We start from the raw sequence: 15,361 nt of genomic DNA, 5'->3' as shown, positions 1-15,361 counted from the left end.
ATTTTACAGATGAGGAAACTGGGGCAAAAACAAGGCTAAGTGACTTGTTCATAAGGTCACACAGATAGTAAGTGTTTGAAGTCATATTTGAACTCAGGATTCATGACTCTAGGCTCACTGCTCTATCCACTGTGCCACATAGCTGCAACCACTATCTAGAAGACACTGTGTTCAGAGGAACAGCAAGGTGGTGCAGTGGATAGAGCACCGGCCCTGGATTCAGGAGGACCTGAGTTCAAATCCAGCCTCAGACACTTGACACCTAGTAACTGTGTGACCCTGGGCAAGTCACTTAACCCCCATTGCCCCACCAAAAAAAACCAAAACAAAACACTGTGTTCATCATTGGAGATATAAAAATAAGCCCACAACAGTCCCCACCCTAAAGAAGCTTACATTCTACCAGCAAATATAACAGGTTAAGTGAATAAAAGATATTTCAAGTAATAGAAAACCCCAATAGTTGAGAGGAAGGGAAGATAAACAAAGGCTTTATTAGAGAAAATAGAACCTCAGCTGAACTTTGAAGTCAAGGATTCTGATAGAACTGAGGAGTTCATTGCAGTCATAATGTAGTCTGTGTGAAGGCACAGAGACAGAGGATGGATTAGCTAGCAGTACAATTTGGCTAAAGTACAGTGTATGGACAATCTGTAAAAGTAGGTAGGAACCAGATTGTGGGGAGCATTTAGTACTTCATTGACTAGCCTTTACTTTATCCTAAAAGCTGTTATAGGGACCCATTGAAGCCCAAGAATAAGATAATCAAGCCTGTGCCTTAGGAAGGTTAACAGCATAGGAGGAAGCAAAGAAGCAACTTAAGAGGCAACTGCAATAGTCCAGGTAAAGGTAAAGAAGGCCTTTGTGGAGAGTGGTATGAGTGTGAGTGCAGTGAAAGCAATAAATATGAGAATTCTAGGGGAGGTGATGAAACTTGGCATCTGATAAAATGTAGAGGATAAAGAAAGAGTGAAAACCTCTTGATTGTAAACTTTGGATCAAAGGAAGGTGAAAGGGAACATCCAGATACAGGAGAAAAACCAAGAGAGAGTATCATGATGGAAGCCAAGGGAGGATAAGGACTGAGGGAAAAGTGGCCATATTTAGTGATTTAGAGATTTTGCTAACCTTGGAAACAGCAATTTGAGTAATTGCAAAGCAGATTGCAAGGGATTGAGATAAATAAGAGGTGAGAAGATGGAGATAAGTATAGACTTTTTTCCACAGGTTTAGCTATAAAAGGGAGAAAAGAAATATGATAGCTTCAGGGCATGACAGAATAAAATAAAAGTAGAGATTGGGGTCTTTTTGTTGGGGAGGGAATAGAAGTTTTAGAATAGCTTCTGTTAGATTTAACTAGGGAATTAATTAGTGAATGAATAAAAGGGCCATCTTGCTTGTCATAAGGGCCTAATTGAGGTCTGGTACCCAAACCACATTGTTGTAAGATTTCATCTAGTTTTTCCCAGCTTATATGTAGAATCAGGGCATAGTGGTAGTAATCTGGGGCTGAAGTTTGCAAGAGACAAGTGATGATAGGACAAGGGGGCCTGGGATTCAGGCTGAAATGGTCCACTATTAGGTTGGGTTTGGAGAGGAAAGATGCCCCTTTGAAGCCAGATTCAAATCCTAACTCCTAGAAGCTTTCCACAGTTTCCTGAAGCCATAGGAAGCTCTCTTGCTTCTTGTTGTCCATACCAGTCATTGAGCACTTAGTCTCTGCTATCTTCAGTTATTTTAAAGTCATATCTCTAAATTGTGAGCTCCATGGAAGCAGACAACATACATCTTTGTATACCCCATGGTACCTAACACATTTTTACCTCATACATAGCAAGTGCTTAGAAAATAATGTGATGATGGCATCAGATGCCCTTTAATTTCAACATCAGGAATTGATATTGTGTCAGGGATCTTTATCTTACATGAGATTTTGTAGAATAGAAATATCTGGAATCTCATTTTCTCATAAGTTCATGTTCTCTGGTAAGATTCTCCTTTTTTTAAAGAGTTTTTTAAAGAGTCTTCCCCTTATACTTTCTTCATCACAAGTTTGCAGAATTTGTGGTGTAGAATACTAAAGATGGCTTTGTTTTGTTTTCTAGTACAAACTGCCAGCACACACAGAGATCAGCTGGAAAGCAGATGGCAAAATCATGGCTCTTGGCAATGAAGATGGGTATGTGTGTGTTTGTTTTTTGTTAATTGTCATTTTCATATATATTTCATTACCAGTTGGAGAATGCCATCTGTAATGTTGTTTGGGGAAACCCAATGTTACTTTGGATCTACTGTTGCTGCACAAAGCATCTGACATGTGGGGGAAACCACAAGGAATGATTTGGGCATCTTCCATGGTAATAAAGGAAGAGTGTGCTTGCTGTATTGCCTGCCCTTCCATAGCAGATGACATGTTGTGCCACGATAGTGATTATGTTTCCTGTGTTAAAAGCAAATCCATCTACACCTTTAAAGAAAGAGAAGTTGAGCAAAATTGTTCTGTAGACTTCAGTAAGCTTTCTTTCTCTTTTATCTTTCAGGAAAATAGTATTTGATGTCTCTTTATTTGGGGGGGGGCGGTTAATCTTCTCCTAAAAGCAACAGAATCAAAATGGTATCATATAAAGGGGGACGGGCCAGAGTTACAAGCCCCAGTTGCAGAGAACCAGGCTTAGCCTCCTCTGTCACACATGATTCTACTTGGATGACCTACCTCATAGTTGTTTTGAGGATCACATGAGATTTGTTATACAAGTCCTGATAGCTATAAAGCACTTGATACATTAGTTATTAAGAATGTAGTATAAGCTACATAGCAGTCACTGGCGCTCCCTTTTTTAATATGAAGGTTCGCAGAGCTTTCCAGATTTTGTGGTTTAAACAAAAAATTGTAAGACCATGCATATAAAGCTCTTTGTAAACCTTCAAACTTTCTCTAAATGTTAGCCATTATTTAAGATGTAAGGAAACTAGGGGCAGCTAGATGGCGCAGTGGATGGAGCACCGGCCCTGGAGTCAGGAGTACCTGAGTTCAGATCCGGCCTCAGACACTTAATACTTAACTAGCTGTGTGACCCTGGGCAAGTCACTTAACCCCAGTTGCCTCACTAAAAAAAAAAAAAAAAAGATGTAAGGAAACTGTCAATACTCCTTTGAGAATCCTAGTCGTTGAACTCAGCTTTTTGTAGTGGTTGTTCTTGGGAGAAGGGGCACAGTAAGTAATCTGCAGAATCGGTCATGAGACCACTTATCTCCTCTTTTCCCAATTTGGTAGGAGAGAGACTGTTTGAGTAGGATTATAATATCACTCATTTTTCTGGTCTTTATGTGTTTCTCATTTCAGATCTATAGAAATATTTCAGGCTCCTAACTTAAAATTGATCTGTACCATTCAGCAGCACCACAAGCTAGTGAATGCCATTCGATGGCACCATGAGCACGGGACCAACCCAGAATTAAGCTATCTGATAGCCTCTGGATCCAACAATGCTGTCATTTATGTGCATAACTTGAAGAATGTCATAGGTAATGGATTTCAGCTTCTATTACTAACCTAAAAGGAGTAAGCCATTGGTTGTCAAGTAATTTTCCATACCAGGCTTGGTACCATTTTAACTTCTTTTTAGTATTATAAAACAAACTGCAACAGTTTACTTCTTTAGAGGCAAACCAGGTAACAGATTGATTTCCCTAAAACATCACATTGCTCATAATCTCTCCTCTGCTTCCATGCTTCCCAGTTGCATATTAGGATCAACGATACCCTGCTTGTCTAGCTTTATTTTCCTTTTCTCACCTAAACTGATCTGTTTACTGTTCCTAAGACAAGCCATCTTCACTTTCACTACCTACCTTCAAGATCCAACTTATGCTCCACCTGTACTACATCCCTACAGGAAATAATCCTTTCCTCCTCTGAATTCTGACAGTACTTAGCATCCATATCATTTATATTTGGTGCTTATTTACTGTCTGGTATTATATGTCTTATATTTGTATTCCGCTCTCCAGATGGCACAGTGCTAAGCACATCTAGTATGTATGCAGTAAATACTTGATTTTCTTTGTCCATAGCTATGGTAGAAACAAGTGCAAAGAACACTCCTAGCATGTTTCCAAGTGTTGTTCTTAACCAGATTTATCAGTAAAGAAAAAGAAAGAAGAACCAAAAGTAGGATCTGAAGTTTTCCTATTAAAGCAAACTATAGATAAGCTTTGTAAGTGGCATATAAGAAACAGCATTTCAGAAGATTATGTCTGTGTCCCAACAATTCCAATTTCAGATCTTTAGGGTGATTGCCAGATTTAAAAAAAAAAATTAAATTGATGCATGGATAAATTGGTAAGTGAAATGAATTTATTTTGGTTGCTGCTTGTATCATTGTTTAGTACAGTGTTTTCTTCCTATATCACTTAAGACATGGAGTAGAACTATTAAATTATGAAGCATTCCAGCTTTTTTCCCTCCCATCTTCCCCTACCCACTGAAGGAAGACACAAAGAAATACCAGGATCCCTGTATTACATAAGCACAGCTCAGCAAAATCTTTCCATATTAATCACATCCAAAAATTAATCCCTTGTTCTTCATATTCATCTATTACCTCTCTGTTACAAGGTAGGAAGTGTGTTGCTTTATTGGTACTCTGGAATCATAGTTGATCATTTAGTTGATTAGTTTTATTAAGTCTTTCACAATTGTTCATTTTTATATTAGTGATGTTAATAGTCCAGATGGTTCTTCTCACTCTGCTCACTTCACTCTTCAATTCATACAAGACTTCCCATGTCTCTGAAATCATCTTTTAACACATTTCTTCCAGCATAATAGTATTCCGTCATATACCACAATTTGTTCAGCTGTTCTCTAATTGGGAGACATCTTCTTAAGTTTCCAAGTTTTTGCCTCAAAAAGAGCTAACATAATTATTTTTATATATAAAAAACCCTTTCCTCTTTCCTCAGTCTTTTTGAGGTACAGACCCAGCAGTGGCATATCTGGATTAAAAGACATCCATGTTTAGTCACTTCTTGCGCATAATTTCAAATTGCTTTCCAGAATGGTTAGGCTCATTCATAGTTCCATGTTCCATGAACAGTGCACTGATGTGCCTGTTTTCCCACAACCCTTCCAACATTTGTCATTTTCTCTTTTTATCATCTGTGCCAATCCAATGGGTGTGAAGTGGAACCTCAGAATAGCTTTAATTTGCGTTCCTTAAATTATTAGTGATTTGGAACATTTTTTTTCACATATTGAGAACTGCCTGTTCTTACCCTTAGATCATTTATCAGTTGGAGAATGGCTCTTATCCTTTTGAATTTAAATCACTTATTTATGTGTCTTAGAAATGAGACTTTTATCAGAGAAACTTGCTACAAAGATATTTTTCCCCTGCTATTTCCTTTATAATTTTACCTGTTTTAGATTTGTTTGTGCAAAACTAACTAGAACTAGAACTTGATTTGTAGTCAGAAAACTAAGTTTGAGTCCCAGATCTGCCAGTTTACTAACTTTATGACTTTGGATAAATGACTAAACCACTCTGAGCCTCTGTTTCCTGCCCTGGTTTGTTGTGAGCATAGTCAGCTGAGATCACGTCTGTCATAACACTATGAATGACAAAGTCCAGATTTAAATGCTTATTATTTTAGGCATTCCAGAAATGTTTATTAAAGATTTCCAGTAGCTTTCAGAAATTTCAGAAATCTGTATTTTGGTTGTACTGTAATTTACTTCTTCCTCTGTACATTGGGTTATTTTTTATGAAATGGCAAGATCTATATGGCTTGTTTTACAGAGAGCACCCCGGAATCACCAGTGACAATTACAGAACCCTTTCGAACCCTCTCTGGACACACAGCTAAAATCACTAGTCTGGCTTGGAGCCCTCATCATGATGGAAGATTAGTATCTGCTTGCTATGATGGCACAGCCCAGGTACTTGAAATGCCTTATGTCTATGCCTGCTTAATGAAGTCCTATAGTAATAGTCCCTTTCCTTGTCCTCTTCACAATGTTGCCATTGAGCAGCATGGTTTAAAAGAAAGCCCTGAATTAGTATTGATTCTTAGAAATGTATTCACTTTGTGTGTGTAGGTAAGTCACTTAACCACTCTGTGTCAGTTTCCTCATGTGTAAATGGAGATAATAATACCTGTAGTACCTGCCTTATAGGGTTGTGAGAATCAAATTTGAGGTAATGTAGAAGTGCTTGGTGAATCCTAAAGCACTATGTAGGGCAGCTAGGTAGCATAGTGGCTAGAGCACTGGGCCTAGAGTCTAGAAGACCTGAGTTCAGATCCGGCCTCACTTAACTAGCTGTGTGACCCTGTGCAAGTCACTTAACCGTGTTTGCTTCAGTTTCCTCATCTATAAAATGAGCTGGAGACAGAAATGACAAACCACTCCAGTGTATTTGCCAAGAAAACACTAATGGGGTCATGAAGAGTCAGATATGACTGAAATAGCTGGACAACAAAGCACTATGTAAATGTCGGTGATTATTATGAGAAAATATTCTCCTCTATATTGATGGATGGGTTGTCTAGGCCCTGGAGGGCAAAGGGTTTATGTATTGTATGAGAGTATTAGTGTCATTTTGGTTTGGTTTCTCTGACTCACCTTCCAAGTAAGGGGAAGAATACATTGAAGCAACAATGAATATAATAAAAGTAGGTAACACACACACACACACACACACACACACACACATACACAGATCTAAGATTCTGCTCATAGGTTACTATTGGTTTTGTTCAGGTATGGGATGTTCTCAGGGAAGAGCCTCTTTGCAATTACCGAGGTCACCGGGGAAGATTACTTTGTGTTCAGTGGTCCCCCCTGGATCCAGATTCAATATTTTCAGGGGCTGATGATTTCTGTGTACACAAATGGCTAATTTCAATGCAGGATCATACCCGGCCACCTCAAGGTGAGTATTAAAAAACCTGGAATGTGTATGGGTGGTGCAAAGCAAATATTTGTTAGAGAGAGAGAGAGAGAGTGTGTGTGTGTGTGTGTGTGTGTGTGTGTGTGTGTGTGTGTGTGTGTGTGTGTGCGCACGCGCGCACACTTTAAAACACTCCTTTAGCCTTTCTCTCAGTGAACATAATATAACAAGCCTAGCATTCCCAGGTGTTTCTCTCCCATTTCCAATGTATTTTGAACTTGAACCTATACTTGCTGGTAGATAAGATTATCACTGTTTTCCAGTTGGGATAATTCAGTGGGTTTTTATTGAACCAATATTTCCAGCATTGATCTTTAGTAGATGCCATTCCACTTTGCACTGTACTAAGTCTGCTGTTTGTTCTTTTGTGAATTGTAAGAAATACTTTTGATTGTACTTTCCATATTAGTGATTTTCTTCCTTAGTCCCTTTCTCATTTTCTTTTAGCATCTCCTATTTTCCTTTCATTTCTTTAACATTTTTGTACTTTCTTCCTACTCTTTTTTTTATCTGGGCTTATGATTTTCTTAGCTTTGCCAGTTCTTGTTTAATGTATTTGACTGTCATTCTTCCCCCTAAGGATTTTAATCTATTTTATGTGGTTTCTTTTTTTCACTTTTATTCTTCTCAGGTTTTCAGTTTCTTCAGCTCTGCTAGGCTTTTAAATTATTGCCTTTTTTCCTTTTGTGGACTTATGAGTTTAGCTATTTGTTTTCTCTTTGTTTTATGTGGGATGTGTGAAGATCCTGGTTCCTTCACTTCGGTCCTCTCACATGGGCATCTCAGTTTCTGAGGCTGCCATTGTAATTCTGGCTACCAGGGAGAAACATCTTTTATGATGTCTACAAAATGAGTGTTCCATGTTGAGAGACTGCCCACCTCAGTCCTATTGCCAAAAACGTTTTAGTCCATTTTTTTTCCAATTTATGATTCCTTCAGGCAAAAAAAGTATTGAGTTAGAGAAGAAAAGGCTCTCTCAGCCTAAACCCAAGATCAAGAAAAAGAAAAAACTGACAGGGAAAGTGGCAACAAAGCAAGAAGTGATTGATGTGGTCGATGGAGAGGATTGCACCAAGGACAGTTCTCTACCCATTGAAAATGGGGTGTCGGACCAGGAAGGTGAAGAAGAAGTACAAGAGCCAGAAATTCCCAATGGCATCTCTTCAAATGGTAAATAGTCTTCTGTGATTCCTTGGACATGATAGTTAAGGTTATGGTGAAGGGGAACATAAATATAGACTATACTAAATTTCATTTCATCACCCTCAAACAGTAGGCAAAGTCATAAAAACTAATATACAAGAGACTTAATTTTCCATCTATTGTCTAGAATCTTCACCTGGAGGATGAATCTGGATTTGAGGGGATCCATAAGCTTGTTTTTTCCATACTTTGATAACCATATTTCAATATGATTGTTTTCTTTTTTGATCTTGCATTTAAAAACATTGTTGTGAAAAGACTTATCCATACACTTGACCAGACTGCCAAAGGAGAGTCCATGATACAAAAAAGATTTCAAACTCCTGCTCTGGAAAAGTTGTTCTGCCTCTCACAACATGACCCTGATTTTTCCAGTGCCTCAGCCTTAGCTGTACCTTCGGTATTTTTGGAAGCTACATCATCACTCTCAGGACCATTTACTCCCCCAGAGCAATAATTCTAATCATCATTAAGTAATATCTTGATTTGAGGAGTGTCTTTAAACATTTGGGACTGTGTAGGTGAAGATGTGTAGTAAGGTATAGGCTCTATCAAATTGGTAGGAAGGAATAACACTGACTACAGAAATACCTGGTTCTTTGGGGGAGTTTTATAAAAATATAGTGGTATCCAGGTTTTATACTTTGATAGTTATTTTAATGATATGGGTGTTTCCTCCCCAACCCAGCTTGCTTATTCTCTACTGCATCCCAGAGCCAAGAAGACAAGGGTTCTGGTGCATTTTCCTGGGCCTTAAAATAAAGGGTTCTTATTTTACTAACCAGCTCCAATGGGTTAAATTATCATCTCTGCCAAGATGACTCCCATATCTATATATTCAGCCTCTGGATTTTGTATTCATTGTTTCTTAGAGTATAGTAATGTCCCAATACCTTTGTGTGCTACAATTTGTTTAACTCTTTCCTAATTTGGGGGGAATCTACTTTATTATCGATTATTTTGCTATTACAAAAAGCACTGCTATGAATATTTTGGTATAAATGGAACTTCTCTGTCATCATCTTCCTTTTAATCTATACCTGCCTACCAGTGGGATCACTGTGTCAAAGAGTGTTCCTTTCTTTTCAGGAGAATTCCAAATTGCTTTCCAGAAAGTCTGAATCAATTCACAGCTCCCATAGTAGTGATTTCTATCTTTCCATAACCCCTCCTATATTGATTGTTCTCATCTTTACCAGTTTTCTGGGTGTGAGATGTTTTAATTTGTATTTCTCTTATTAGTAATTTGAAATAATCTTTTATACAGTCACTTTATCTATATCTATAGATAGATAGATAGAGATAGATATAGATATGGGGGGGGCAGGGCAATGAGGGTTAAGTGACTTGCCCAGGGTCACACAGCTAGTAAGTATCAAGTGTCTGAGGCTGGATTTGAACTCAGGTACTTCTGAATCCAGGGCCGGTGCTCTATCCACTGCACCACCTAGCTGCCCCTATACAGTCACTATTTTTTTTTTTTTTAGTGAGGCAATTGGGGTTACGTGACTTGCCCAGGGTCACACAGCTAGTAAGTGTTAAGTGTCTGAGGCCGGATTTGAACCCAGGTACTCCTGACTCCAGGGCCGGTGCTCTATCCACTACGCCACCTAGCTGCCCCTATACAGTCACTATTAATAGGTGGTTCTTTAAGAATGAAATTTTTCCTATGGAGAGTGGCTCTTGAATCTTTGTGCTAACTCCCCCCACTCAGCTCCTTGAGAGTAGAAGGGTTTGTTCTTGGTACTTGTGTCCTTGGCACCTAGCACAGTGCCAGACATGTAGATGGCATTTAATAAATATTTATTCACTAATTGATGTCAAATCCTATAAGGGACATATAATACAAAGGGTTTTTTCCCATTAAAATGCTCCACTTTTAGGGTATTTACATTAGTTTTGTTCATGCAGAATTTTCATTTTTGTCTTTTTTGAATTGCCTCTAATCCCTTGTTTGATTAAGAAATTCCTGCACACCTCACACCCACCCAGCAGTTCAGCCCAGCCTATCCCAGCATAGCTATGAAAGACAGATTATGTCATTCTCCCTCAATTGTTGATAGTATGATCTTTCATGTTTGGGTCATCTATCCATTTTGCTTTTTTTTTTTTTTTTTTTGGCCGGGCAATGGGGGTTAAGTGACTTGCCCAGGGTCACACAGCTAGTAAGTGTCAAGTGTCTGAGGCCAGATTTGAACTCAGGTACTCGTGAATCCAGGGCTGGTGCTTTATCCACTGCGCCACCTAGCCGCCCCCTATCCATTTTGATTTTATTGTAATTTTCATATATTTCCAAAGCACTTGAAAGTTTACATATAACCTGTCCACATAAATTCAATTCAGCAATCATTTGTTAGGTATGGGAATACAAAAAAAAACAAAACAGTGCTTGTTATCAAGGAGCTTACACTTTATCTATGAAAAAGGAGGGATACGTGCACACAAGTATAGAGTGACAAAAATTGTGGAAGACCACTACAAATCATTGAGGGAAATATTAGGGAAGGCATCCTGGAAGTGATGGTACCAGAACTGAGCCCTGAAGGAAGATTAAGATTAGAAAAAGGAATGAGAAAAGAGTGCCTTTTGGAGGGTGGGGGGAGAGAAGTTGGCTTGTGTAAATACATGGAGGCAGTTAATAGAGTATTCATTTCTAGAGCATAGAGTTCACGAAAGGGAAAGTAGTGTGAACTAAGACTGGATAAACAAATATGAGACATTTTTATTTTATGCTATAGACAATCGGGAGCCACACCTGTGTCCCAGATTATTTTGACAGCTTTGTGGAGGATAGCAGCATGTAGTAGTTGATGAGTGCTGGGCTGGGAGTTAGGAATCCCTGGGTTCAAATCTCACCTCAAACATTTGCCAGTTATGTGACCCGTAGCAAGTTGTTTAAGTCCTCTTTGCCTCAGTTTCCTCATCTGAAAATGAAGGGTCTCATTCCAGGTCTGAATCTGTAATCCTTTAGATTGGAGAGGGGAGAGAGTGGAAGAAGGAAGACCAATTAGGTGGCACAGCTAGAATGGGGATTATACACACTGAGAGAAGGGGACAGATATAAGATGTTGTTGAGATTTGAGAGCTGATTGGATGTGAGGGTAAGAGGAAAGAGTCCAAGATGACTCTGTGGCTTCAAACCTGGGTAATCCTAAAGGTGGTGGTACCTTTAACAGAAGAGAAAGTTTGGAAGAGGGTTTGGTTTTAGAGGGTGGTAAGGGGGAAGATAATGAATTATGTATCTGGCATATTGAAGTTGAGATGTCATAAGGACATCTAGGGCAGTGTATCTAGCCAGCAGTTGTCAGGGTAGGACTAGTCTTCAAGAGAGAAAAGGTAAAGAGAAATTGGTCCCAGAGCAAAGCTCTGGGAGAGAAGTTAGGGAAAACATAAGAAAGGCACAAGTTGGGTAATGATCAGATGTCAAATAAGACGAGAAGTAGGAGAGAGCCATGTCATGTCCCTGAAGCTAAGGAAGAAAGTCAATCCAGGATGAGAAGCTACTCAAAAGGATCATATGCTTTACAGAAGATAAGCTGCTTATGGCTTGGAAAAATGGTCATCCCAATTAGCATTGGAAAGTACAGTTTCAGTTCAGGTGGTAGAAGAGGAAGCCAGCTTGTAAGAATTTGGGAAATGAGTGAGTGGTAAGGCAATAGAAGCACTGAGCATAGATTTCTTTCCAAGGAATTGGGCAGTAAAAAGGGAGACTTACAGGATGATAGCTTGAAGGAGTAGCAGGGTCAAGAAGAATTTAAATTTATTTAAATTTAAGAATTTCAAGGATAGGGATTAACTTGAATACACTTGTAGGCAAAAGAACCAATGGGTACAAAGAAATTGAAGATGAGGGAAGGAATGATAAGTGGGATTAAAGCTCTTGGAGGAGATCGAAAGGGAAAGAATCAAGAACACAGGAAGAGAGCTTGATTGAGACATGGAAAAGGCCCACTTCCTCAGAAACTAAAGGAAGGAGGAATATTTAAAAGTGTAGAGAAATTTTGAAGCATGGAATAGGAAAGATGAAAGAATTTCAGGCTGATAGCTTTCATTTTTCTCAATAAAGTAATGGGTAAGGACACCCCAGAGTAATGGAGTTGGGCACTGGAAGATTGAAGGGATAAATTATTATCACTCTAGTTACTGATTGATCTAATTCTTCCATATCAGTACAGCAGACTCCACTACCCAGTTGTCAAAGCCCCAGACCTCAGACCTCAGACCTTTCCCCTGCCACTAGAGCTACTATTGTGAAAACCAGAAAAAGTCTCATGACCAGGGATGTGAAGAAGACAAAGTGTTCTTGGCATTTCATCTTCCCTTAGAAAACATTTATAAAATGGTGGCTGGGTGGGTTCAATATTAAATAATTTTTATATTTCAAACGTGTGTGTGTATGAATACACAGGGTTGTCTTAAAGAAAATGCTTTGTAAACCTTAAAAGATGCATAAATATGAATTATTACAGCAGTTGTAAATTAGCCTGGGAACCTAACCACCATTTATAATGCTGTTCCTATGGAAAAATGTGTTCTACGTTCTACCTTCTAAACAACCAAATATTAGCAGATGGAGACTGCCTGTTTTATTTGGTTTTGTTTTTCTAAGAGGATTTTAATCATACAGTGCTTGTTTGATTTATGGATTGAGTCTCCATTTCTCATGATCTGGTCATTGACTTTTTTAAAACCCTGGCCTTTTTTTTTTTCCATCTTAAATTGTGCTTTTCTTTTCATGTTGCAGTTTCCAAAGAGCAATCTTCATACTCACCCATTTCCTCAGGATTTGAAAAGCCAAAAATTGCAATTAATCCCAAAGTAATTGTGCCCAAAAAGGATCTACCTAAAGAGAAGTCAGGTTTGTATACACTTTCTTGCAAACTAAGATAGAGTGACAATGCATTTTAAAAACAGCCTAGTAGCATTTTGGTCTTTATGAGTGTGTGACCAAGGAACAGTATAGAATATATCCTTTTCTTGAGTTGGCATGGCCAAAAGAAAATAATCATCCCTAGGCCATCTTTCTGACAATTAGCTTCTTGGAACTCATGGACTAGTTGTCAGCCAGTAGAGGTGGGGTGGGTCACTCAGCAGCCAAACAGAGAGGCTACCCAGCAGAGTAGAGTGTATGCCGGAGCATACACTCACCAGCATGACAGCCATGAAGCATTGAGGAATCTGCCCAGCTTTGACTTGTTATGTAGAACCTGAATTGTAAACTCAGTATGAAGAGAGAGCCATCTTCTGTTTCTTCTCTCTTACCTCCACTTTCCTGCCAAGTAAGGCATGGTCTAGTCTACCTTATGAAAGAAAAGAAAGCACATGGTAATAACTCAGCAACACTGCCTAGGCAAAGCTGTTTTCATTCTATTTCAGAAGCCCTTGCAAAGAAGAAAAAGGCACGTTCTATTCTACCTGTCAGCACAGCCTTGGACCACAGGTCCAAAGAGGAGCTCCACCAGGACTGTTTGGTGCTAGCAACTGTGAAACACTCCAAAGGTACAAGAAAAGACCTGCTAACCACCTAGATCTTCTCAACTCGGTGTCCAGGGAACTGTTTACTCTCACCTAGAGCATGTCTGTCTCTCTCCATGCCCTTAAGTTCCCACTTCTGTTCCAGAATATCAAAATGATGAAACTCTGCTGAGGCCCTGAGAGATAGATAGGAATTAAATGAACAAAAAAGGAAGGCATTCCAGATAGGAAAAAAACACATCAAGCTTTGTACTCTAGACTATGGGCATTTTTAAAAATTTTTGAGCAAGAAATTCATGATGAAAGTGCTAAGCCTCATCATTCTTGTTAGAAGAGAGATAAAAGTATAATTAGTAGATAATCAGCTAACCACTAACCATGCTTCCGTCAATCATGAACCATTTATTAAGCACCTACTATGTGCCAGGCACTGTGCTAAGCATTGGGGTTACAAAAAGAGGCAAAAGACAGTCCCTGCCCTCAATCTAATGGGGGAGACAATGTGCAAACAAATATATACAAAGGCTGTATACGGGATAAATAGGAAGTAGTTAACAGAGGGAAGACACTAGAATTAAGAGGGGTTGAGGAAGGCTTTGAGTAAAAGTTGGGATTTTAGTTGAGATATAAAGGAAGCCAGGGAAGTCAGTGGTCTGAGCAGAAGAGGAAGAGCATTCCAGGCATGGGTGATGGCCAGAGAAAATGCTCTGAGAGATGGAGTAGTCCAGGTGTGAGGTGATATGGGCTTGCAGTAGAGTGGTGGCAGTGTCAGAGGAGAGAAGAGATGGTACAAAGATGAAATTCACAGGCCTTGGACATGGGGGGTGAGAGACAGTGAGGAATCGAGGGTGTCTCAGGTTTCAAGCCTGAGCGACCGGGAGGATGGAATTGCCAATGTTTGACTTCTTACAGACATTTAGAGATGGAAGGAATCTTAGAGGTCATCTCTTCCAGGGTTCTCATTTTATAGATGAGGAACTTGAGGCCCACAGAGGCAAAGTGATAAAATAAGTAACATTTACATAGGGCTTACTATCTGCCAGTCACCATGCCAGGTGCTTTACAATTACTATCTCATTGTTCCTCACAACCCTGGGAGGCAGGTGCTATTATTATCCCCATTTTTACAGGTGAGGAAACTGAGTTAAATGACAAACAGGGCTGAGTGACTTGCACGGATTCTCACACAACTAGTAAGTGTCTAAGACTGGATTTGAATTCAGCTATTCCTGACTCCAGGCCCAACGTCCTCTGCCCCAGAACACATGTATAATAGTGGCAGGTATAGGATTCAGGTTCAATTCTTCTGACTAGAAGTGCTGTTCTTTCACTTTTGTTGATGGATTCACCCAAAACCCATTAAGTTGGATGGGCTTAAATAACCTATTTTGGTTTCCACTCACAAGTTTCTCTTTGAGAAGTACCTGGTTATTGAACTTCATATTGCTATGTAGCATTTTTAAATCATTCATTCTATGTATGTGTGATATATGTATCAAGGTTACTTTTGTCCTTTGCTACTTTTTTGATGTATGCCAAGAAACTACCAAACATACCCAGTTTTCATCTGTGCCTATCTGTGGCAGATAGTTCCCATGGTTTTCAGTTGTTTGTATTTGGTTGAGGAACAGGGGAAGAAACTATAAAACATATTTGCCATTTCTTTCCTCTGAAATGATTCAAATGAGTCAGGATGGATGGATTTGGATTAATATTAGATTCTTGACTTA

The 15,361-nt window shown here is 39.1% G+C and overlaps 1 protein-coding gene across 1 annotated transcript in view; it reads left to right on the top strand.

Annotated features, from left to right (window-relative positions):
• GEMIN5 (gem nuclear organelle associated protein 5) overlaps nucleotides 1-15,361 on the top strand; it is a 44,260-nt gene that overhangs the window by 15,280 nt on the left and 13,619 nt on the right. Inside the window, exons 12-18 of the mRNA XM_043989166.1 lie at nucleotides 2,106-2,179; nucleotides 3,344-3,525; nucleotides 5,802-5,941; nucleotides 6,764-6,935; nucleotides 7,893-8,123; nucleotides 12,901-13,014; nucleotides 13,533-13,655. Coding sequence (XP_043845101.1) covers nucleotides 2,106-2,179; nucleotides 3,344-3,525; nucleotides 5,802-5,941; nucleotides 6,764-6,935; nucleotides 7,893-8,123; nucleotides 12,901-13,014; nucleotides 13,533-13,655 — 1,036 coding nt within the window. The remainder of the gene's footprint in view (nucleotides 1-2,105; nucleotides 2,180-3,343; nucleotides 3,526-5,801; nucleotides 5,942-6,763; nucleotides 6,936-7,892; nucleotides 8,124-12,900; nucleotides 13,015-13,532; nucleotides 13,656-15,361) is intronic.

This window comes from Dromiciops gliroides, chromosome 2 (genome assembly GCF_019393635.1).
Source record: "Dromiciops gliroides isolate mDroGli1 chromosome 2, mDroGli1.pri, whole genome shotgun sequence".
Taxonomy (NCBI): Eukaryota; Metazoa; Chordata; class Mammalia; order Microbiotheria; family Microbiotheriidae; genus Dromiciops; species Dromiciops gliroides.
This window is presented reverse-complemented; position numbering and strand designations above follow the sequence as displayed.